The sequence below is a fragment of the Liolophura sinensis genome, chromosome 1 (assembly GCF_032854445.1).
Source record: "Liolophura sinensis isolate JHLJ2023 chromosome 1, CUHK_Ljap_v2, whole genome shotgun sequence".
NCBI lineage: Eukaryota > Metazoa > Mollusca > Polyplacophora > Chitonida > Chitonidae > Liolophura > Liolophura sinensis.
The window spans coordinates 57,152,394-57,177,877 of record NC_088295.1 but is presented as its reverse complement, the minus strand read 5'-3'; the positions used below and the strand labels follow the sequence as shown (position 1 = coordinate 57,177,877).

General features: G+C 38.2%; 2 protein-coding genes across 2 annotated transcripts in view; one reads left to right on the top strand and one right to left on the bottom strand.

Moving 5' to 3' along the window:
- LOC135462307 (inhibitor of Bruton tyrosine kinase-like) overlaps positions 1–13,863 on the bottom strand; it is a 31,460-nt gene extending 17,597 nt beyond the window's left edge. Inside the window, exons 1-10 of the mRNA XM_064739647.1 lie at positions 13,768–13,863; positions 12,310–12,981; positions 11,848–11,944; positions 9,980–10,104; positions 9,371–9,481; positions 5,573–5,658; positions 4,523–4,607; positions 3,626–3,752; positions 2,998–3,169; positions 158–281 (exon numbers count right to left, since the gene is read on the bottom strand). Of these exons, the coding sequence (XP_064595717.1) occupies positions 158–281; positions 2,998–3,169; positions 3,626–3,752; positions 4,523–4,607; positions 5,573–5,658; positions 9,371–9,481; positions 9,980–10,104; positions 11,848–11,944; positions 12,310–12,636 (1,254 nt within the window). The 5' untranslated portion in view covers positions 12,637–12,981; positions 13,768–13,863. The remainder of the gene's footprint in view (positions 1–157; positions 282–2,997; positions 3,170–3,625; positions 3,753–4,522; positions 4,608–5,572; positions 5,659–9,370; positions 9,482–9,979; positions 10,105–11,847; positions 11,945–12,309; positions 12,982–13,767) is intronic.
- Positions 13,864–14,221: 358 nt separating this feature from the next.
- Positions 14,222–24,556, top strand: LOC135469665 (transmembrane protein 39A-like). Its single transcript, XM_064748218.1, has 8 exons — positions 14,222–14,498; positions 16,371–16,581; positions 17,481–17,564; positions 17,959–18,113; positions 19,252–19,543; positions 22,694–22,878; positions 23,445–23,565; positions 24,228–24,556. The coding sequence occupies exons 1-8, from the start codon at positions 14,413–14,415 to the stop codon at positions 24,450–24,452; spliced, it is 1,359 nt and encodes a 452-aa protein (XP_064604288.1). The 5' UTR covers positions 14,222–14,412; the 3' UTR covers positions 24,453–24,556.
- The last annotated feature ends 928 nt before the right edge of the window (positions 24,557–25,484 follow it).

Below are 25,484 nucleotides of genomic sequence, written 5' to 3'. Positions count from 1 at the left end.
GGATCTATCTGGAGTAATACATTCCAAAAAGAGTAGCTCAAACCACAAAGTCATTGAGTGCATGACTAACTTTTGTTAGCGTCCAAAAAAAAACAAAACAAAGGCAAACAAAAATATGTTTGCCATGTTGGTCTGTTTTAAGGAAATCTTTAAGTACCCTGCCTGTCGAGTGGAGAAGAGCTATGGTCAGCTCAGTGCCTCCATACTCTCGTAACAAATCCCGGTCAGCCTGGTGGTCAAGGTGTCCACCGCTCACTTCTATCTTTGTTATGTCCTGCCATCTGAAAAAGGAGAATGAACAAAGAAAATGAACTGTGCAAATGCACCATTAAAATGAAAACCCAAGAAAGAGCCTTGAGAATGAACCATGAGAATCAAACATAAGAATAAAACAAGAAAATGAACACAGAGAATCAACTGTGTGAAAGCACCATGAAAATGAAACCCAAGAAAGAGCCCTGAGAATGAACCATGAGAATGAACCTTGAGAATGAACCATGAGAATCAAACATAAGAATAAAACAAGAAAATGAACAGAGAGAATCAACTGTGTGAATGCACCATTAAAATGAAAACCCAAGAAAGAGCCTTGAGAATGAACCATGAGAATCAAACATAAGAATAAAACAAGAAAAGGAACACAGAGAATCAACTGTGTGAAAGCACCATGAAAATGAAACCCAAGAAAGAGCCCTGAGAATGAACCATGAGAATGAACCTTGAGAATGAACCATGAGAATCAAACATAAGAATAAAACAAGAAAATGAACAGAGAGAATCAACTGTGTGAATGTACCATGAAAATGAAACCCAAGAAAGAACCCTGAGAATGAACCATGAGAATGAACCTTTTATAATGAACCATGGGAATCAAACATAAGAAAAAAACAAGAAAATGAACACAGAGAATCAACTGTGTGAAAGCACCATGAAAATGAAACCCAAGAAAGAGCCCTGAGAATGAACCATGAGAATGAACCTTGAGAATGAACCATGAGAATCAAACATAAGAATAAAACAAGAAAATGAACAGAGAGAATCAACTGTGTGAATGCACCATTAAAATGAAAACCCAAGAAAGAGCCTTGAAAATGAACCATGAGAATCAAACATAAGAATAAAACAAGAAAAGGAACACAGAGAATCAACTGTGTGAAAGCACCATGAAAATGAAACCCAAGAAAGAGCCCTGAGAATGAACCATGAGAATGAACCTTGAGAATGAACCATGAGAATCAAACATAAGAATAAAACAAGAAAATGAACAGAGAGAATCAACTGTGTGAATGCACCATTAAAATGAAAACCCAAGAAAGAGCCTTGAGAATGAACCATGAGAATGAACCTTGAGAATGAACCATGAGAATCAAACATAAGAATAAAACAAGAAAAGGAACACAGAGAATCAACTGTGTGAATGTACCATGAAAATGAAACCCAAGAAAGAACCCTGAGAATGAACCATGAGAATGAACCTTTTATAATGAACCATGGGAATCAAACATAAGAAAAAAACAAGAAAATGAACACAGACAATGAAAGCTAACAAGATATACTCTCACACCCTAAAACAAAATTCAATGTTCATATTTGCTCCTACCTAAACAATGCATTGTAGTCTTCAACATTATATTATTTAGTTTTTCAAGAAGCTTCCAAAGTTATACTTTGAAATTTTTTGTTCATGGTTGAAAACTAAAAAGGCATTGCAGAGTTGCTGATGTTGAGTTAAAAGCCAACAAAGACTTTGATCAGAATCAATACTGAGTGAAGTGTAACATCAGATGTACAATAAAACGTTTCACATACATTTTACCAGTAACTTTTACATGCATAATAAATCCCCCCTGCTCTGTAATTCCTTGTTAAAGAATGTTCACTTATACAACAGTGATCCTGGTTTAGGGTGCAGGAAACCAGATTCCCTAGGGCAAGCCACTGCACTATTTCAAGGTTTACCTACGTGAAAAACTCCTCAAATTTGAAGGAGATTAAAACATAAGAAGGGTATTCAGAAGCCCAAAGACTTGCCAGTAATGGCTTCAGTTCAAATGGCAGCCTAAGTTTCATGAAGATATGTTGAAAACTGACAACAGCTGACCCAAACATAAAATCTTACTCTGAGCGTACATATACACCTTTGAAGTGAATGTGAACACAGCAAGTCCAAAACATGGTAGCTTTTATAAAAACAGAAAAATCAAGCAGAATGACAACACTTTCAAAACATGTGTAATAAGCCCAACAAATTTCATGAACATGTCGTGAAAAGTTTAACAGATGACCTGAACACAAAATCTTACTTCATAGCAGCAAGCTAAAAATGCAAATATCTCTAATTATTCAAAAGCAGCAAATCACCAAATCCTGTTCATCATTCCCACCAAGTTTCATAAAAATGATGTGAAAACTGTTGGAATATCTGACCCAAACATAAAACCTTACCCTGGCTAAGAAAACTGAATAGTGCTGGCTATGATACAAGGGTTATGAGAAACCTGACAGCTTGCCAGTAATGGCTTCAGTTTAAATGCTGGCTAAGATAAAATGACAAAGTCAAAAACCTGCTAATTAGAATAAAAATACAAGATTTTGTAAAAACTGCCACAACAGCTAACCCAAACAAAAAAACCTTAACCTCAAGTCCAAAACTTGATAATTTGAATAAAAATGCAAACATCCCAGATTTATCATCAAAATGAGTATATGTCCGAATCATGTTCATCAGTCCCACTAAGCTGATGTGAAAACTGTGAGACTAGCAGACCAAACATAAAATCTGAATACTAAACTGACCCAAACAGAAAAGCTTACTCGAATACCAACACCGACGCCACTTCTCCCCCATGAATTTATGCTCATTTCAGATGAAAGAGCTTGAAAAGTTATTCATAAATATCACCTTCAACAAATTATTATTTCAAAGGAAAAGATTATAGGGTATTAAAAAAGAGAATTAAAAAATGGTCTCTGCACAATAAAGGACATAGGACTTACCTATTAGCAACCCTACGGCACTGATATTTGTGTAGCACATAAATATCTCCCTGGGTGGTCAGACAGACTACGGCTGCATCAGAACACGCCACCATCTCAATGCTGAAGTGCTCATGGTTGAGGTAGGCCACTAATCTGGGCTGGCTCTGGTACACCTCTCCCTTAGGGTGACCTGAGGGTCACATACCATATTCAACAGTGAATGATTCAGAGGCTGATTTTATCTATGTTTTATGTATTAAATAATAAAAAAAACATATAAACATTTGAACCACTGAGAAATGTATCAAAAAACTGACTTTAAAATCCATCAATACAAGAATTCCTGTGAGTACTATTTTTCCAATGAATACATTTCTTTTGTGAATATTTATTCTGACTTCAAATCATTACTGTTAGCATGTGAATGAAAAACATTGTGAATTTATTTTTGGGACAAAACACATAATCTGGTCAGATAGATGCCCAGGGTAAAATTCGAAAATTTTACTGTATTTGATTACAGTATTGAATTGTGTGAAAAAAAATTTGTGATTTTCACAGAAAACCATGACCAACCTGAATTTTAATTTGTTTTTTTTTTTTTTTTTGGAACGAATGACAATCATAACAGCAAACAGTTACTCACCCAACTGTCCTGCATTCAGTCCGAATGTGTACACAGCGTTGGGCGAGTCTGATGTGGTTATCACTGTGTGGAAACGGCCAGCACATATGCCACTGATTCGTTTACCCTTCAACATTTTATGATTGACCTGTAAACAGGACGTACATCCCAACAATAGTTTGAGACTGTGTAGATGGATATGATGAGATGTCAGGTGATCAGGTCTTATTTCTCTGCGATCACACAAATGTACATGTAGCCAAAACTTTTAGATACTATGCATTCTGACAGCTGTGCAAAACCCATCCGGTTAATTTCATTGTGTTTCTATTTGGACTGTAATGACAGAATACTGCAATTTTTCAACATATCAATAAAACCATAATTTTTACATCATACAACAAATCATACATACACTTAATGCCCAACATAGCTCGGATTTATTTGAGAATTTTTTTTAATTTTATTACCACATTCAAAGCCATATTCATCTATTATATTTTTTCTACAAAAGCTTCTATGCTTTCGCCTTTAATTTTTAATAACGCCTCTAATTTATGCATACTTTCTGTGAATTGTTTCTGTTAATTTTCCATAGGATATATTCAGAAATGACATTATTGATGAACATACTGTGAATGTGTGATGACCTTAGTGCCTACAATTCAGGCTTTCGCCCCTACAAAGTCGTTAGCACCTATCACCGTTAACAACATCATAGGAGGCTAATTAATGTCCAGACTGACTGCTGGGGACCTTAGGACAACTGCAGTTTAAAGCATTTTTAACACTCCAACAAGAAGTTGAGATGCTTTTTGGAACTTTCATATGTTAGGCCACATCATATACTCCGAATGAAGAAAATAACTAATAAAAAATAAGCTTTTCATGTATCCTTTAACAGACAAATGCTTGTACCAGTTTCGGGGCCAGGCTTTTCTGGGGTAGGGGAAACTGTCCTAGTTGGTGACAATCATTCAGTCCACAAGTGTAAACAGTCCCCCTACAACAGACAGCATTCAGAAGTAACACACAGTCATACAGTCAGCAAATGTGAACCTTGTGACAACTCAAAATTTACAAGTACTCAAGCATAGTTTCAGAAAAATAGAGAAAAAAAGACTGGAACTGGGACCTGTTTCCCAGAACAATTACAGGCTTTAGCCTAAAATTGTAATACCAATTAAACTCTTTAAACTATGCATTAAATTAATACAATTTTTAGTGCTGATGCTTTGCTGTGGTGGTACAATTTTGGCCAAATTCTTGCGTCCAGTTTCAAATATTTTGTTTTATGAAGAAGATCACAGTCCTGGGCTTCAGCCCAACATGGCTTTGTAAAATTTGCCCTCATCCCAGGAGGGCATATGTAGGGTCACTGGAATAACTTGTAATACATATACTAAGCTACAAGGTAAGACATTGTCAAGCCGGTCAAGAAACGGTGAACAACGGTCATGCAATGATGCTAATAAATGCCAGTACCTGCCTATATACTAACTATTACCCTTAAATGAGGAAGCAAATGCCAGTTCATTCAGTTCGCATCCTTTACTCTTACCGCCTCTTAACCTTGCACAAGGAATCAATGGCCAGTATTTTTCCATTCAGACCCTACACCCTACACTCTTGCACAAGCAATCAATGGCCAGTATTTTTCCATTCAGACCCTATACCCTACACTCTTGCACAAGCAATCAATGGCCAGTATTTTTCCATTCAGACCCTATACCCTACATTATTGCACAAGCAATCAATGGCCAGTATTTTACCATTCAGACCCTACACTCTTGCACAAGCAAGTAATGGCCAGTATTTTTCCATTCAGGCTCTATACCCTATACTCTTGCACAAGCAATAAATGGTTAGTATTTTTCCATACAGAACCTCTACCCTATGCTCTTACAGGCTTATGATCAATCAATGGCCAATATCTTTCCATTCAATCCCTCCACCCTCCACTCTTACCCTTGCATGAGGAACACAGTGTGGCCTCTAGCAGCTGCCACATGGATGCACATGTCCTTCCCTATGGCCTCCACCACACGTGGTATCTGTACAACACAAAATCTAACATAGGAATGTGTACCTGGAATTCAAACATTTGATTTGATCTAGAATGATTCGCTTATATGACAGCAGTCAATTTAATTTCTGGAGAGAAGCCTCCGTTGCCAAGGGGGTTAACACGCCAGTGCGGCACAATGATCCAGGAGCCTCTCACCAATGCGGTCGCTGTGAGTTCAGCTCATGCTGGCTTCCTCTCCGGCCGAACATGGGAAGGTCTGTCAGAAACCTGTGGATGGTCATTCGTTTCCCTGGGTTCTGGCCTACGAAACACTGCTGACCACTTACTACTATAAAGGCCCTGTGAACTGTGGATGCTGGGCAATTCCCTCCCCAAGTCTGGGATTGAACCACTTACTGCTATAAAGGCCCTGTGAATTGTGGGTGCTGAGCAATTCCTTCCCTATGTCTGGTATGGAACCACTTACTACTTACTATAAAGGCCCTGTGAACTGTGGATGCTGAGCAATTCCTTCCCTATGTCTGGTATAGAACCACTTTCTACTTACTATAAAGGCCCTGTGAACTGTGGATGCTGAGCAATTCCTTCCCTATGTCTGGTATTGAACCACTTACTACTTACTATAAAGGCCCTGTGAACTGTGGATGCTGAGCAATTCCTTCCCTATGTCTGGTATGAAACCACTTACTACTTACTATAAAGGCCCTGTGAACTGTGGATGCTGAGCAATTCCTTCCCTATGTCTGGTATTGAACCACTGACTACTTATAAAGGCCCTGTGAACTGTGGATGCTGGGCAATTCCCTCCCTATGTCTGGGATTGAACCACTTACTGCTATAAAGGCCCTGTGAATTGTGGGTGCTGAGCAATTCCTTCCCTATGTCTGGTATGGAACCACTTACTACTTACTATAAAGGCCCTGTGAACTGTGGATGCTGAGCAATTCCTTCCCTATGTCTGGTATTGAACCACTGACTACTTATAAAGGCCCTGTGAACTGTGGATGCTGAGCAATTCCTTCCCTATGTCTGGTATTGAACCACTTACTACTTACTATAAAGGCCCTGTGAACTGTGGATGCTGAGCAATTCCTTCCCTATGTCTGGTATGAAACCACTTACTACTTACTATAAAGGCCCTGTGAACTGTGGATGCTGAGCAATTCCTTCCCTATGTCTGGTATTGAACCACTTACTACTTACTATAAAGGCCCTGTGAACTGTGGATGCTGAGCAATTCCTTCCCTATGTCTGGTATGAAACCACTTACTACTTACTATAAAGGCCCTGTGAACTGTGGATGCTGAGCAATTCCTTCCCTATGTCTGGTATTGAACCACTGACTACTTATAAAGGCCCTGTGAACTGTGGATGCTGGGCAATTCCTTCCCTATGTCTGGTATTGAACCACTTACTACTTACTATAAAGGCCCTGTGAACTGTGGATGCTGAGCAATTCCTTCCCTATGTCTGGTATTGAACCACTTACTACTTACTATAAAGGCCCTGTGAACTGTGGATGCTGAGCAATTCCTTCCCTATGTCTGGTATTGAACCACTTACTACTTACTATAAAGGCCCTGTGAACTGTGGATGCTGAGCAATTCCTTCCCTATGTCTGGTATTGAACCACTGACTACTTACTATAAAGGCCCTGTGAACTGTGGATGCTGAGCAGTTCCTTCCCTATGTCTGGTATTGAACCACTGACTACTTATAAAGGCCCTGTGAACTGTGGATGCTGAGCAATTCCTTCCCTATGTCTGGTATGGAACCACTTTCTACTTACTATAAAGGCCCTGTGAACTGTGGATGCTGAGCAATTCCTTCCCTATGTCTGGTATTGAACCACTGACTACTTATAAAGGCCCTGTGAACTGTGGATGCTGAGCAATTCCTTCCCTATGTCTGGTATTGAACCACTGACTACTTATAAAGGCCCTGTGAACTGTGGATGCTGAGCAATTCCTTCCCTATGTCTGGTATGGAACCACTTTCTACTTACTATAAAGGCCCTGTGAACTGTGGATGCTGAGCAATTCCTTCCCTATGTCTGGTATTGAACCACTGACTACTTATAAAGGCCCTGTGAACTGTGGATGCTGAGCAATTCCTTCCCTATGTCTGGTATTGAACCACTTACTACTTACTATAAAGACCCTGTGAACTGTGGATGCTGAGCAATTCCTTCCCTATGTCTGGTATTGAACCACTGTCTACTTACTATAAAGGCCCTGTGAACTGTGGATGCTGAGCAATTCCTTCCCTATGTCTGGTATTGAACCACTTACTACTTACTATAAAGGCCCTGTGAACTGTGGATGCTGAGCAATTCCTTCCCTATGTCTGGTATTGAACCACTGTCTACTTACTATAAAGGCCCTGTGAACTGTGGATGCTGAGCAATTCCTTCCCTATGTCTGGTATGGAACCACTTACTACTTACTATAAAGGCCCTGTGAACTGTGGATGCTGAGCAATTCCTTCCCTATGTCTGGTATTGAACCACTGTCTACTTACTATAAAGGCCCTGTGAACTGTGGATGCTGAGCAATTCCTTCCCTATGTCTGGTATTGAACCACTGACTACTTATAAAGGCCCTGTGAACTGTGGATGCTGAGCAATTCCTTCCCTATGTCTGGTATTGAACCACTTACTACTTACTATAAAGGCCCTGTGAACTGTGGATGCTGGGCAATTCCTTCCCTATGTCTGGTATTGAACCCCTTACTACTTACTATAAAGGCCCTGTGAACTGTGGATGCTGGGCAATTCCTTCCCTATGTCTGGGATTGAACCACTTACTGCTATAAAGGCCCTGTGAACTGTGGATGCTGAGCAATTCCTTCCCTATGTCTGGTATTGAACCACTTACTACTTACTATAAAGGCCCTGTGAACTGTGGATGCTGGGCAATTCCCTCCCTGTGTCTGGTATTGAACCACTTACTGCTAAAAAGGCCCTGTGAACTGTGGATGCTGGGCAATTCCCTCCCTATGTCTGGTATTGAACCACTTACTACTTACTATAAAGGCCCTGTGAACTGTGGATGCTGAGCAATTCCTTCCCTATGTCTGGTATTGAACCACTTACTACTTACTATAAAGGCCCTGTGAACTGTGGATGCTGGGCAATTCCCTCCCTATGTCTGGTATTGAACCACTTACTGCTAAAAAGGCCCTGTGAACTGTGGATGCTGGGCAATTCCCTCCCTATGTCTGGTATTGAACCACTTACTACTTACTATAAAGGCCCTGTGAACTGTGGATGCTGGGCAATTCCTTCCCTATGTCTGGGATTGAACCACTTACTGCTAAAAAGGCCCTGTGAACTGTAGATGCCCAACCACACAAACACAGCAGAATTTTGTTTTCTAGGTTTTATAGAGCTGTTTTCAACATTACATAAAAATGATATCATTTACAGAAAATTTGTAGCACATGATATGAACCTGTGACACATGATATGAACTTGTGACATGTTATGAACTTGTGACATGTTATGAACTTGTGACACTGTATGAACTTATGGTACATGATATGAACATGTGATCCATGATATGAAAGTGTGACACATGATATGAATTTGTGACACATTATATGGACTTGTGACGCATATGAACTTGCAGTACATGATGTCAGCTTGTGGCATGATATGAACTTGTGACACATGATAAGAACTTGTGACATATGATATTATAACAGATACAAACATGTGCCACCAACAGTGATCTCACCAGACAGGTCTGTTCATCTCCATGACCCAGTCTTCCCCCTTGACCATGACCACATGTCAGCACCTTACCACAGGCTGTCAGGAAAACAGTGTGGTACTTACACAACACAACCTGGAAAACACATAATCATGCTACACATTAGTTGACCAGAAATCGTTAATTCCTAAATCCTCAATAAATGTGACCAGTAATTGACAAATTGACATAATTTGTCATATTTTGAATTCCAACATGTATTGTTGGGGTAAAGGGACAATTATGAACTTCACAGAAATTATGACAACGCCTTCTTATATGCCAAAACGTGCAGTACTTTATGTTTGTGGCCAAAATTGTTGAGGAGTTTGGTTCCTTGACTGACTCATACCTTGACTGACATCATTAACATACTACTTAAATGGCAAAAATATACATTTTATATATCAATTCATGAACAAAAATGATTAAATGAGTCATTTGCATCTTAATTTATTAGCAAATTTTATCAAGTACCAATTTGTGTAGAATGTCATACTCAAAAGGTTATTCAAACCCAACACAAAGGTAACTGCACTGTATAAGATATAAACAAGAAAGGTGCAAGGAGAGTATTCTTTCATTTCAATTCACCTGCTGAACATTAAACTGTAGTTTTCGGAAAGTATCCACAGCCTCTGGCACAGGTCGCCTCTGCTCTACCGAATGACCCAGAGTCAGGTTGGAGTTGTCTCCCCATGAGTAAACCTCATTCTCATCTGCAAAGTAGAACAGTTTGATGTGCTTTGTAATAATTACCAATTTCAGCTTTATGCTTGTATCATCTACAAACTTTTGATATAAATTTTTGTGATTATTCACAAATTTGTTGGGCTGGCAAAATTAACGGCGTGGGTGTTTGTGCATGTCACTCAGAAGAAAAAAAATTGTGTTCACAGGAAATCTACTGGCACAGAATATGCCGAATTGACTAAGCCTTTGAGTGTGAAGTCAAGGCCAGCCTATCTTGATCACAGAAGGGATCCTGGGAATAAGGTGCTAATCAATGATTTCTAAGGCACTGAAGACAATCACATCAAATTAACGTTATCTAAAAATACATGTGGACTACCATAGATAAAATTTAAAAATTGAACCTTGAATGAATTTTTAAAACACACCTATTTCATCTGATTATTAATAGAGATCTGACAACAATACGAACAACTTTTAGATAAAACCAACACAAAAAATTAAATCTTAAAACATATTATGGTAAATGACCTGAAGTTTCGCACGTGAGTTTCTGTCATGTGCTTTCGAGTTGGCTGCAAGATGACAGCAATTAGGCACCCGCCGGTATCATTACCCTGCATGGCACTTGGCAGCTCTGGATGCTAATCCTGGCCACGTGGGGTCATGTCACTGACACTGAGGTGTGCAGGTCTCCTGACTAGTTGGCCTACATGTACATCTCTAAATATACTCATGAATGAAATCGAAGCAAGCATCAAGACACACGCTGTTTAGAACAAACCTTTAAATTCCAAACCCTGTCTCAAAGTATGACCACACCAAACCAGGAATGTACATCCACAATGTACACTGCAGATGAATAGGTGGACGTCACTTCACACCGGCTCTGCTTAGAGCTCTCATTGTGCAACGAAAATGTGAACAAATGTATTTCAGCTAAAAGCGAATTTCACTGAGAAATGTTTGTCATCAGCTTCCTGTGTCCATGTAATTCCAATTTAATACCGGTATGTCAGTCTGCACACATGTTTGGTTTCATTACAATCGGAACTGTCCTCCTATTGCAAAAGAGTTACCTTTCTCGCATTTTGAAATCAGCACCTCGCCCCTCATTAAAGACAGAAAACATAGTCTCCCAAAACAACCACAATTAAATTTGACCCCTTTTCGGTAGCACTGTGCTCAAGTTCGGCATAACGGAAGTCAGATAGGATTTGTCCATGTTGTTGACATATTAGAAGTTCGCACAACACTGATTGGCTATATATCAAAATCAAGTCCATCTTTTATGATTACAAGTATGCAAATATGCCCAGGTGTTGTCAGAGACAGGTAAGATTATTTTTTTGCCTTTCGGCGGCAAAAAATCACACCATCAACGAGTATAATAGACAGGTGGAGATTTCAAGCCCTGTGATTGCAAACTGTCGCTTTAAACACAGTTTGAGTCATCTACTGGTAATTGGCAAGTAAGGATTTACCGGGTGCTAAGTTCTACTACAGCTTTGTACAGGAAGAGCTCTTAGACTGACTGCTCAGTGAAGCATGAGCTTGTTTAATACATTCGGGGACTGTTCACATAACCCCCTGACCACAGCTGATGCTCCTCGTGGCGCCCAGTCAGTAAGAACCACAATCAATGCAATGAATCCTGGGATTCACTTTACCAGTCTCAGGGCAAAACTTTTAGGTCATATACAGTGGTGCTACTTAACTAATTTCTAACATTCTATCTAACATAACCATTATTTGTTTCTAGGCATTACCTTTAGATGAGTAGGTCACATAGCCAGGCCTATCTTTCTGTATGATGTCTAAAGGTCCAAGACCTTCTCGGTCTCGAATTGTAAGATCAGGCATTGCCTACAGGTGGAAAGAACACAGTAGGGGGAGATAAAAGAAAAATTTTGAAATACAAACTTAGTAGGGTCACATTCCATTTAAATATGACATACACTGCCGGGTGTCTAGGGGCCAGTTGCATGAAGCTCACTTAGCTAAATAAGCCTTTAGCTACCATGTAACCAGTAACCATAAACTCAATCTTTCAATTTGGTCACTACATCTACTTTTTCTTTTCCTTAGGTATCATCTCTGTCCAGGACAGCTGCTTTCATCGAGCAGCACATCTGTGAGCAGTTGAAAACTAGTGTGTAAGATACTAGTCAGCACCAGTCAACATACTATCTGATTTTAAATAAATTGTAAGGCAGACAGTGAATACCCACCTGTAGCAGTATCCTCACTGCCCCCAGCTGACCATAGAATACAGCTCGATGTAAGGCCGTCCATCCCGACTCCTCATCTTTAGCAGACAGATCTGATTTCTTTGTCGTCAGCAACCAGTCAACAATTTCACACTTCCCACATGATGCAGCCAGGTGCAAGGCCGTTCTTCTAAAAGAGTCTGACATGCATCCAGCATTGTGGCAAAGCTTGAAGTATGCCTGGATTTCTCGGAGGCTGCCTCGAGTAATGGCAGCATTCAAATCTTGTGCATGCCGTTCAGACCGACATTTTGGCCCACATTCCATGTCAAAATGTGCCAACGGCATGATTATATTCTAACTCCAATTCGGGAGCTCAAATGCAAAATAATAAAACTTTCATCTTTTTCTCAGAAAGATCAATCTTTCCTTTATGTACATCCTTGTATCCCTGAATTTGCAGTATTTGGTGTAAAGATAATAATTAATGCTGATTCAGAACAAAGAGCAATAAATTAAGATATAAACAAAGCTGAGATCACAAATGAAGACTAGGTTTATCACAGACTTTCTTTGACAACAGTTCTCACAACACTTTTACTGTCCTCCACAGCCATCACTGTGGTACATGGCCCTCACACACCACATGCCATGTTGAATCATCCTTAAGCAGCCATAATTGCAGAAGAAAGCCTGCCAAAACATAAATGAGAGATCAGGAGTAAAGATAACCATGAGAGTCAAAATATTCATTTCCACTTTGATGTAGGAACAAATATGACAAGCCCTTAGTAGGCCTGCATTACGCACGGTCTTTTCTTATTTCTTTATCTGTATTAAATTTAGGCATATTCCAAGGCCTACTGCACAGAAGGTGGAATTACATGTAACATGACAGTTCAAATTGTGATGTGCCCTAAATTAACTGTGATCAAGATGATCCATTGAACAGCTTAGTGTACTAAGCCAAGTTGGCATTTCAAAAGTCTTGCAAGTTCACGTAGCTTTGGCTGAGACAGGGTGGGGGCTCTCACTAACAAATGCAGGTAAAAGTTGTGATTTTCCGGTGGCCGCTAACAGTGCCGTTGAGCATTACAGAACTGGTTATGCGAGATGTATATTCAGTCCAGCATATACTGTCCATACCTGCACAAACTCGCGGATCTCCTGAAATGCCGACCCTGCTTGTAAATAAATCCTTCAGAATTGCTTTCCTCAGTTATTATACTAAACTATGAGGTCGATCAATGCTGTTTTTTCTGTCTGAGAGTCATTATGATGTTTATTTCAACAGACTTTATGCCAAGGTCTACATTCACATCCTAAACAAACATCTACGTTTAAATAATAAAAAAAAATTAAACAGGAAAACACGTGTGTTGTTGTTGTTCAACCGGTCAAGGTTTCATTCAAACAATTCAAAACGTATACTATGAAGAATCATATGCAATATTCCAGTTAATCATGATTTAATCATACCCAACGCTATCCAGTTGTGAAGTGAGAGACAACGACAGTCAAAGAGTAAAAAATCACGAGTGTAGAAAGTGTTGACATTGCAAAACTGACTGTCAGATCATGTGCAGACATCTTGAATCGTGGCAGAAGACTGGCAAAAGGCGAAATGAGTAATATGCTTTGTTTCACGACTGTAACTTTCATTTTTGTCCAGACAGCAAAAATAAAATAACGAAGTCAAAGTTAGAAGAAAACAACGTGATACTGCAAAGTCAAATTTTATTGTTATCAAGATTATATGGTGATATGTCAAGTTTGGAGTTGAGAGTAGGTTGTGAAAGTTTTTTGGTACATATGTACTAAGCGTGTAATGGTGAGGGTAGTCGCTGGGAAAAATGGAGATGAAGCTCTGGACGTTTTTTTTTTCTTTTTCTTTATCAGATGATACATTCTTCTCGACCCAAGTTCAAATAAAGTGCTCACTTGCATGGAAAATATTGGACAGGTAGTTTTAAGAAGGCACACCGTCTGGGAAACGTACGAGTTGGTTATCCACGGTAGTTAGAAATGTACGCATCTAAGCCGACTTCCGGACAGTTGTAATTAACAAAAGGAAGATGTAAACAGCCGAATATTGGAAATTAATTCGTGGAAAAAGGGTCAGTCATGCCAGGAGGAAGACGAATCCTGTCTAGGATCCAGTCGGCTTCATCATATCCATCTGGGCCTCATAAAAGTGGAAGTGGTGGAAGGTAGGCAAAATCTCAAAACGTGTCAGCTGTTCATGATGTCTGAATTTGCAACAACAACGCACCTGTTCAGAATTATCCAGACTATGAAGGCAGGAGATGGAATCGGTTTGTCATCTTCTTCTCTTTTTACTTTGGTCTCTTCCGCTGCTAGAAGCTGTTCCAAGCCCTCTGAAATTAGACTTGAAGATGAAGAGACGACAGATCTTCTGGAAGACTGGAATTTTCTAACCTTCAAACATCTGCCAAACGTTGCCTGCTGCCAGTCAGGCTTAAGGGTCTCCTGATGTCAGATAACCGCAGATTTGTTTTTGACCATATCCCGGTTAACACTGAACATAGCAAAACACTTAAAGGCTCAAAATAATTGTTGCCAAATAGTGAATAATATACAAGATATATAAAACCACTAGAGATGAATATTAATCGAATTATGTTCAAAGGCAATGGCATGTACTAAACATGTGTATCTCTTTGTATTTCTCATATACATGTATAAACTATCATGTAAAACAACAATCATGGGTTGAAGCGTTGACCCCACCTGTGATTTAATATCATTAAACAGCTAAAGAAATTTAACAAAAGTAAAGCGTAAACTTTGGATGATTAATTTGACACTGTTGAAAAAATCAAATATTTGGGTAGGGTGCCCTAAAGGGATGCACAAGGCTTGTTTGTTCTCATATTCTGCATCATTAAGTTTAAAATTTAGAAAGCTCTGCACATTCTTGTCCATGTCATTGTCTTACAAGAGAATGCCATATAATTAAAAAGAATATAATTAGTGTATTGTCTCTATATGTTCCTTATACTATGTGTGTATTGATGAATATTTTAATGGGTTGATTGTTGTGCTGTGTAAATTAGAGGCAAAGATACAGTCAAATGCAAATATGCACATTTTCTGACAAATGCTACATCAGGATATCCTTAACTCTGAGATAAACAACCATTCATCTGTTCACATAATCAATGTCATGAATATTTGCAAGTTTGTCTAGACGTGAACTTGGTATGTGGAAGCCCGAAGGTGTTCTCAGCGAGCACAAGCTGTGGTTTTGCAGCACAACTTCAGTGTGCATGTCCATTGTTCTAGTTACCCTTACATGTATTTACCTCGTTGTATATTCCATGTGTGTGTGTGCATGCTCAACATATGTTTCTTCTTCATTTAATTTAGTGTTTTATTACTGTGTAGCTGTAAGGGAACATTAGAATAAGTATGATAACTGTAATTTTCAAACCTTTGCCAGGAGAGAATTAAAAACTGAACAAAGAAAATGTACCGTATCCAACTGGTTTCCGAACTGTTTTTTAAATGATAGCTACCGAATCCAGAACACCACGACACCATGGGATGTAATTAGCCGCAGAAATGTCAGTGAAAAGTGACCACAATCATCAACCAATTCTATGTAGTTAGATCAAATAAATTCATTTTTCTCTGATTACCTTTGCCCACTGTCATTAAACATTAGTCCTGTACAACATGCACACATGTAGATCCTTTATAATTCTAACACAGTCATATCTCCATGTTTTTATATCTGGCCAAAAACGATCTGACACATTTCCCATCCCATTAAACTCTTGCCTACTTGACTGTAGATTCCAATTTGCCCCAGTAGATCCTACTTCCAGTGTGCCAGTCCTTTAATAATCAGGCTCATATCACTCATACATCAGCTCTAAAGTTAATATACCACTAGGCACTAGCAAATTGCTATGTGACCAAACAGAATTTCTCACCATATAATAGTGAAGTCAGAGTACACAGAGCATTAGATTAAGCAAGATTCAGATATGTCATAGTCATGCCTGCTCCTGCTTTGGTCTGTTCAGGTTCTTTATGTTTGCTTTTTTGTTTTTCAGTCACACTGGTGATGAAAGGGAAAACATGATTCCGCTGGCGTCTATGGCCGTCATTCCAAAACATGCCCATCTTCCCGAGATTCCTGGAGACGGGAACTTTATGTTTGAGGTGATGTTGTATGCATTCGGCTTGATTGTCATGTTACTGCAGTACGTCCACTTGTACAAGACTGTCTGGTGGTTACCTAACTCCCATGCTAAGTATGCCCTGGTAAGTGTTTAGGATAGACTTTATACACAGTATTAGCAAGTCATTAAGATCACTGTAATGGCTTCATAGATTTTGCTCTTTACTACTGTTAATATGTAAAGAAATATATAAAAGCTGATATTGATGACAAAAACTCAAAAGTATGCAATCAGATAGAGAAAATCAACATAATTTTAAAAAAGTCAATTTCAAAAAAAATACTTGATAGAACAATGCCGATTACTGTTGACTTATGTTTGGCTGTGAGTGCCATTCAAAGCAGAGAAGTTAGTTAGCGCGCTAGCGCAGCGTAATGGCCTAGGAGTCTCTCACCAATGTGGTTGCTGTGAGTTCAGGTCCAGCTCATGCTGGCTTCTTCTCAGGCCGTATGTGGGAAGGTCTGCCAGCAACCTGCAGATGGTCCTGGGTTCCCCCTGGGCTGTGCCCAGTTTCCAACCACCATAATGCTGGTCGCCGTTGTATAAGTGAAATATTCTTGAGTACGGCATAAAACACTAATCAAGTAAATAAATAAATCAAAGCAGAGAAAACCATTGACGTACTTTTTCCCATAAAAACAGTGGCAGCACCAAGTATTTAAAACATGAAAAAAATTCAGTATGGGTGTATAATAGGGCTGAAAATAAAAAACACCTAAAAATGACCACAGATCACCTCTCATAAGGTATATGGTAGTTTAATAACGTTTTGATGTCAGTGAACCCTGTTCTAAACAACCACTGATACAGTTTGAAAAATTCTAAAAATGAAGGTCAAGGCATTACCTGCACAAGTTCTTGTGAAAAACCTCTTAGTAAGTTTCAGGAATGGAATAAAACAGGTTAGAAACAATTTTATTTATCACATACTTGTATTATGTGTGAAATTTGTTTAAAGGCCCAGGGTTTTTGTTTTAACAGAACTTCTATCTGATAGATCCATATTTGGTGGGATTTTTAGCCACGTTGATGAGCAGAAGGCTGGTGTGGTGCTTTGTTCAAGAGGTAAGATGACAAACTGATATCCTGTGACAAAGACATGCCATACCTTTATTTTTTTATTTTTTTTTGTATATCTCTTTTAGTACGGAATGAATTATAAAATGTATAGTGTGGTAAGTGTTAGTTCATAAGTAGAAAACTGTGCTGGCTTTTATATACATGCAAGTAATCATGTTCATAGGCAGTTCACAATTATTATTATCCTGTATCCACTTTTCACAAAAGCTAAATCATTTTTCGTATCTTTCGTAAAAACTCACGTGGTTTTCTGATCTTTAACCTACGACGAAGCCATTTGGGAGAAAGTTATGAGAAATCAGAGTTTGGAAGTTTTGTGAAAGCGGCTCTAGATTAAATTTTGCTGATAGCATCTGAATATGTTTCTCTTTGATTTCAGATTTATGGGTCAAGTTCTCGGAAAGGTTTTTTATTCTGGCTTGTTCAGCTGATAAAGTTGGTGGTAGTCTTGGCTGTGGTGACCTTGTTTTGTTTGACGGCTTACCACGTTGTCCTCAAGCACTCAGTACTCTACTGTTTGTTTTTGTGTTATCCGTAAGTACACCGGATTGGTAAAGATTGTCCTCATTTCCCCCGATTCCTTCTTCTCAGTTCACATTCACTGTGATTTGGTAAGGAATCACATGGAAGATAAAGGAAATTCTGAAATTTATGGTGTCATTCTATTAACTATTAAATTTGTAGCAGAAACAAGAGTGAGTCATGGTTGAGTGCTCACCTTCCAATCTCCTATCTCGAACTGAGAATTTTTAACGTTACCTGCTTCAGTTGTTCTCGGGTTCCTGGCTGCAGTAATCGGTCAGTTGTGTTCTCAGGTGTGATCATGCATGAAGTTTGCTGGAAACCAAGTTTGCCTTCTACTGTAACACATGTCACTTGAGAGCTTAATGTAACACGTATCATTTGAGAACTTACTGTAACACATGTCACTTGAGAACTAAATGTAACACGTCACTTGAGAACTTACTGTAACACGTCACATGAGAACTCACCAAAAGTTGGTGGGTTACCCTAGGCACTCCAGTCCTCCATCTATAAGACTGACCACCGTCAATATAATGAGCAGTCGCTGTGAGTTCAAGTCTAGCTTATGCTGGCTTCCTCTCTGGCTGTAAGTGGGAAGCAACCTGTGGATGGTCGTGGGTTTCCCCCATGGGCTCTGCCAGGTTTCCTCCCACCATAATGCTGGCTGCCATTGTATAAGTGAAATATTCTTGAGTATGGCATAAAACACCAATCAAATAAGTAAATCAATATAATGAGTGAAAAATGCAGCAGGAAATATTTACGCCTCACTGGTTTATATGGTTTAAACACTGGCTCTGTGCAATCAGGCCCTTGACTGGTGAGATCTTGTGTTGGAATACAGCTCTCATTTCTTTATTTATTTGATTGGTGTTTTACGCTAACTAACTGAGCCTTGGAGGTCCCCCAGCTCTCATTTTGGTTGCGGTTTTAAGTAGGGAGATTTGTCAGGTAGCTGCCAAAGGGTGTTGGTTTTATATACTCTGGGCACTTTGGTTTCCTCCTGCCATGAAACTGGCCTGTGTCATATACATGTAGAATAAATAAAACTTGCTGAGTAGGGCATTATACAATAATAATATGTAACTGGAATTTATTACTTGAAGAAAGTGTGCGGTTTAAAGCATGTATTTTTTTCTTTATACAGAACCGCGACCTATCTTATGCTGTTTGGCCCAACCCTGAAGCCATTGTTTTTGCGCACACTCGCTTGGCCCTCGATAATTAACGACAAATTAGGAGCACAGGTGAAACATAAACCTAAAGAAGGCACGGACAAGGTGTCTCCCTTGCTGCACGCCTGTACTCTGATGCCAGATGTAGTCAGGGAGGAGGTGGAGACTCTTAAGACAGACTTCAACAACAGAGTCAAACAAGTCCTCTTTAACTCCATGCTAACAGCCTACTACATGGCTTTTGTGCCTCTTTGTTTTGCACAGGTAATTCTAAAGGAAATTTTGGGTTACTCGTTTATGTTTTGTCAGATTTGCCCAGGTGGCTTTCAATACCCCAGGTTCGGTGTTTGAAATTTGGGTGTCCATACAAAAAAATTTAATTGCATTGCTATTAAAATTGTGTTTTATAGTCTGAAGAGGCCGCTTGACTAATGAACAAACAATGAATATTTTCTCACATTTACATGTAAAGAGATAAATTTTTGTGATAAATTTATGCTTCTAGTTATGAGTTGGGCAAAATTGTCAATATGAAATGAAACTAAAGGCTGTTCACTATCTTAGGCATTGTAAAACAGCATTTGAGCATTCATCACCTCTTAATTCCGATAATGTACAAGTTCCTTTTGTGCACCCAAAATGTTCAAACCCAAACCCTGTCAAGATAAAATGGGCTGTTGTACCCAGATCGGATATTTTGTCCTGATCTTGCAAGGTGCTTGTTTTACCATTCTTTTCTGCCTTGATGGGGCCCCTTTTCCCTGTGAAAATTGGAGCATCTTATAACGAACTGGAACTCATTGTATTTATGCTTACTGTTTCTTTTTTGTTATTGTTTCCTTTTTCTTTTTAATCACTCTAATCACTACGAAATTGCAGCATTCAGTTGATCCGTTTACCCTAATTCTTCCTTTTTTTGGGGGACAGATATTAGTAGTGTTGAAAGTAGAATATTACATTTCTTTATCAGCCTTTTGGAAACATAACGATATGAGTGTGTTGCTCATGAGATGGTCTAACCATGTGAGAAAAAAGAAACTCAGCATTCCTGCTGGAATTACATGTCTGTTGGCTAAAATGTGCAGACCAGGTGTCCCAAAATTTAGAAGAAATAGGGTACTTTGGTTTATTTGAATGGCTAATATTCTGATGTTCTGTTAGCTGTATCTTGAATATCATGGTTACATGTATGAATCTGGTCTTGAATAACATCTATAAATATTTGAATGTGTTTTGAAAATTTGACATGAAAACTTGCATATTAGGTACACTTCAAAATCATGCCCTTGGATTTGGCACCTTCTGAAAGATACTAATGAAGAACATTTATGAAAAGCTATAAAATAACTATAGTGAGAAACTCATATCTCTGATCTTAAGGTCAGCCCTTCTGAAGCATTTTTCTTGGTGTTGGTTTTATGGTGTTGATATTGGATAGTGCAGTTTGATATTGCAATTCTTAATATATACATAACGATTACTAACATTTAACACTTCCTACATTATCATAGTTTTAGAGGTTAAACCCCTGTTCTGCTAAAGATATGTATTTATGCTTGGTGATTGCATTTTTTCTAGCATGTCCAAAATAATTGTGATAGCTGTTGGGTAAGTGACCTGGGTCATTGCATGAGTCATTGTTGTTAATATTGTCCCCTCTGCACAACTTAGACATCTTGTGTCATGTATCTTGTGACTTGTCAAGAACGCTAGGCCACTTTTGTTGACATTAATTTACCATGCACCTATCCCACAGTGTTCTGGAGACACTCTCACTGGCAGGCATGTCTTAACTTTACAAATGCTCAGTTCTGCCATTTTCTCCATCGTTTGTGTGCTGTAAATAACTTTGTGAAAGTTTTTTTCAGATGTCATGCTATAGTAAATGTAATAAAAAAAAAACTACCTAACATTTCTGATGGGTCACATGGTACAGTATGACTTTGTTACCTCCAGTGATGAAAGAGTTTGAACTCCAAACTCTCCTATTCTGGTGATATTTTAATTTTTACAGTAAATTACAAACTCATTTTAATTTTTTCACCCCTGCTGTTTGTACTGTAGCACAGAAAGGTGAAAACCTCATCAAACATCAAAGTTACATACGATATAACTGACTGTTCATCACATAAAGTATCACATTGTAGTACAGAGGGGTGATTGTTTGGTACAGAAGGGTGATTGTTTGGTACAGAAGGGTGATTGTTTGGTGAAAAAATCCATGAAATTGTAGTTGATTTACTGTAGATTATACATATTGTTTATTGGCCAGGTAGATTGGATATGATGCAAGGTGACTTTGGAATAAGTGGATTGATTAAAAAATGTATACTCTTGAATGAGAATCTGTCCTGCCTTTGCAGGAACAAGAACTACATGGTGGCACGGTATATTCTTGTGTGGAGTTGTCAGGCTAGGCTTTTCAAAGTTTGACATGTGGGTTCCCTGAATTTTTGACCCAAAAATTCTAAACATTAAAACTTGTCCAAGAATAATTTTTGTGCCTTCTCTAGCCCTTAATCAGGTAGTAAACAGGTAGATATACATAAGTAAGAAACTCAGCAAACAGATAGCTGATAGTATCAGTGAAACTTTTTTTTGTTTTTTGTTATTTTTTTTTTTACAAATTTTTTTTTATAATATTTGGCATCTCCCAAATCCTTAACTTTCCTTTATTTAAATGTGGAGCTGCATGTACTTGTTTGTGCTTTCTGGTGTATTTTGTACACTGGCATGGTTATTGTGGTTCAAGTTCGATTCATTGAAAACTTTTCATCTCAACTTATGTGTGATTTCACTCTTTTCAGCAGCATGGTTTCAGTTTTCTTGTGTACTTAATCATAACTTTGTTGGTTTCATTGGGCATAAGCCAAATAAGCTCTGATTTTTGTCTTTTGTTAAAGCCCCAAAGTATGGTCTTTGGCCAGCAATCCATGTTTTTATTTATGTATATGATTAGTTATTTATTTATTTCATTGGTGTTTTACGCCCTACTCAAGAACATTTCACTCATTCAACAGCGGCTAGATTTATGGTGGAAGGAAACACAATTCGTGTTTTACGCTAAAGACTAGTGGCAATGTTACAATAAAACTGCTGATGATGGATAGCAGACTTGAATATTGTGACAAAACTGGGATTTCTAAAGCAAGATTATTAAATACCATAATAGATTTCAAGGTAGAAAGTTACTTCTACCATTTACCAATCATACTGGTTCTACTCTACAGCCCTGTTACTTGACAGGAGCCTGCCTAAATAGAACACAAATTTGGGTCTAAATTCTTACAGTTGTTAAAAACCTTTTCAACCTTTATGCGTATGAAAGAGTAGCTTGTAACAAGCAGTTATGCAATGTATAAAAAATGCCTTTTTTGGCTAGTGCAAAAGTTGATGCTGATGTTAATCTTTCAGAACACCCTTTACTATGACACATGGTGGGTGGGGCAACACGTCTGTCTGGCCTGGGTCTCCGCCTTTCTCATGCTGATTGTCCATTTCCTCACCCCCAAATACATTGACTTGCTGCATAAATGTGCCCTGCACCTGGGCAGATGGCAGAAAGTGGAGGGCAGGCATGCCCATGTGCCATATAATGCGTAAGTGCTGTCTTTATGGGGAACATTGCCTGCCCAAAACAAGTCCGTCCAAGCGGTGCACTCTGTGTTCCCCTCTACAATATGTCACTGTTTCAAGAAAGTTGTGCTCATAAAGTAAAGCAAAGCAACAGTAGAGAATGGTGCATTTCTACACAGCTTGGGACTGACTTGTTTAGACGGGAAGCTTGGGCCAATCAAACCTGTGAGGTTTATTTATTTATTTATTTCATTGGTGTTTTACAAGACCTTTTAGGAGCTGTTTGAATGGTTGACTGTAACCATTTTTCCCCCCAAATTGTTAAACCAGGTTTATATTTCAGTTGAGCTTCTGTTAAATTTACAGAAGCCAAACTTGTCAATTCACTATTCAGTTCTAGTTAATAATTTCTTCAACTTTAAGGATCTGTTTCATTATGAAAAAGCTATTTGCCCTATGTTGTGTACTGAAGCATGACCTAAAATGGAAACTTTAGTGAATTTGTGACAAGCAGTCTGCCTATGTGAACATTGCGGCTGTACAGTGTTATTTTTGCATGTACATATTTTCTATTTGTCTTCCTTGACAGATGGTCAGAGCTGCAAGTGTGGCCACAGGGGGCGCTTGTCAAGCATGTCAGAGGTTTATTTAAAGCTGAAGGTGTAAATGTAACTGCTGAGCCTGGCAACAGTATGCATGGGAGGTTTTATGTGAGTAATATTGCATTTCATTTAAATTTGTGATTAAATTTTATTATTTAAAGATTATAGATTGATTATCCAAATATTAGTTGTGATATTTTCGAAGCCTTCATTTAGGAATTTAGTTAAACAAGTTAAACTGATTAAACATTGCAGTCTGCGAAACGTGGTATTATGTGTGGCATGAATACACAATGGATTAAATTTTTAAAAAATGAAATTGAATAAGTGTTTTATTGTATCAGATGTAATAATTCATCCATGAATTTGTCACTCATTTTGTCTAATTGGGGTAGTTCTATTGATTAAAGAGGTTCTGAGGTTCTTTAGATGATAGGACGATATCCTGCTAGAAAAATCAGTTTCAGCGCCATAAGTAAATGACCAAAAATGTCAAAAAAATGACCAGATAAATGTCATAAAATATTATAAATATGTTTTGCTGAAACATTTTTCATCTTATCATCCTACCTTCCAAGCCTGAAAACACCTTTGTGTCAAATGTCAGTTCTGAGAACTCACAGAATCAAACAAAACAAGCCACTAGGTTATTGATAAATTTTTAGTTTATTAAACCATATTTTGTGACCTTTATTTTCCTCTAAAAGTAATTCAAATTTATTCAGTCATGTTTCTCAATGGTTACAGATTGTGTTGCACTTCTGTTTCAGTTTCTCTTCCACAAACCGGTACGGGTGATAAACTGGTTACTCATCCTTTCATGGCTTCTTGTGGGATATTTATTCATACGACTTTTACAGTGCACAGAATGGAGTCACATTCTCTCCATGGCTCTGATGATCTTCTGTAACTACTATGTGTTATTTAAACTGATGAGAGACAGGATCATATTGGCCAAAGTGTACAAGGATGAAGACGCAGCAGCCAATCAGTAATACTGTCTCTTGTCATTGTTTCATCACATTTCATTGGTCTATTTGACTGCTTGTCTATGTAAAATTTGTTGTCATTGGTTAAAATTTCTGTTGTAACATTTTTATTTATATATATATACATATATATATGTTCTGTTGTCCTGTAAGGGGGTTTTACTACAGTGAATCTTCAAATTATAGACAGAAGAAATAGAAATTGTTTCTATCAGTTTTGGGATATACAAAACTAATTCTCAAGTTAAAGCAAGCATTTTTACTTTTTAATCGAATTTTAATCATGTGTTTGGACAAAATCAACTAACATCGATGAAGATGCCCGATGCAACCGTTTTTACAACCAAATTAGGTGCCAGTTGACGCAGCATGGAAAAATAAAATAGCAGTGTTAGGTAAAAACTTGCAGTGGCTTGAATAAATCTTTATTGAAACTGACCATTATAGACTCCTCAAATCTTAAATCAGACATCATGGTATATGTATGTATAATTTGATCCATATCTGTAGACAAAATGATTATGCCAGTAAAAAAGTCATTGTCAGAACCAGTTAATCATACCAAAATATTTTATTGTTCTTACCTATATCGATCTATGTCCAATTTATCATGACCAAATTTTTTTGCAAGAAGCCTGATACATGTATGTCACTCCGATGCTGTCATTTTTGCATAATTTGTAGTTTCTGTTGATTTCTTTTGACAACACGATGATTTACCTCCGCTTTTCAGTTACAATGAAGCAGGTGCATTTTATTTTTTCCCTTCTAAGCATTTCACTATGATATATGCAAAGCTTATCAAACAACAAGCCCTATCGCTTGGTTTGTTTGCTCCTCCAGCTGGCATTAGTGTTCTGAATGGCATTTTTGATGTTATTGTGCCCTACCTGGTAGTTGTGGGTGGGAGGGGGAGGTGAAGAGGCCAACAAAGACATGATAAATCTCATTGAGGATAGGTTCTGGATATAGATTCATTTTCTTTTTATTCATTGTGAAATAAGTATTTAATTTTGAATACCATAAAATATAAATACA

Bases quoted from the DNA above. Each gene is read 5' to 3' on its own strand.
- LOC135469665 (XM_064748218.1), top strand. From the start codon at position 14,413: ATGCCAGGAGGAAGACGAATCCTGTCTAGGATCCAGTCGGCTTCATCA. The intron at 14,499-16,370 runs GTAGGCAAAATC...TTTGTTTTTCAG, and splicing joins AAAAGTGGAAGTGGTGGAAG to TCACACTGGTGATGAAAGGG. The intron at 22,879-23,444 runs GTAAGTGCTGTC...CTTCCTTGACAG, and splicing joins GCCCATGTGCCATATAATGC to ATGGTCAGAGCTGCAAGTGT.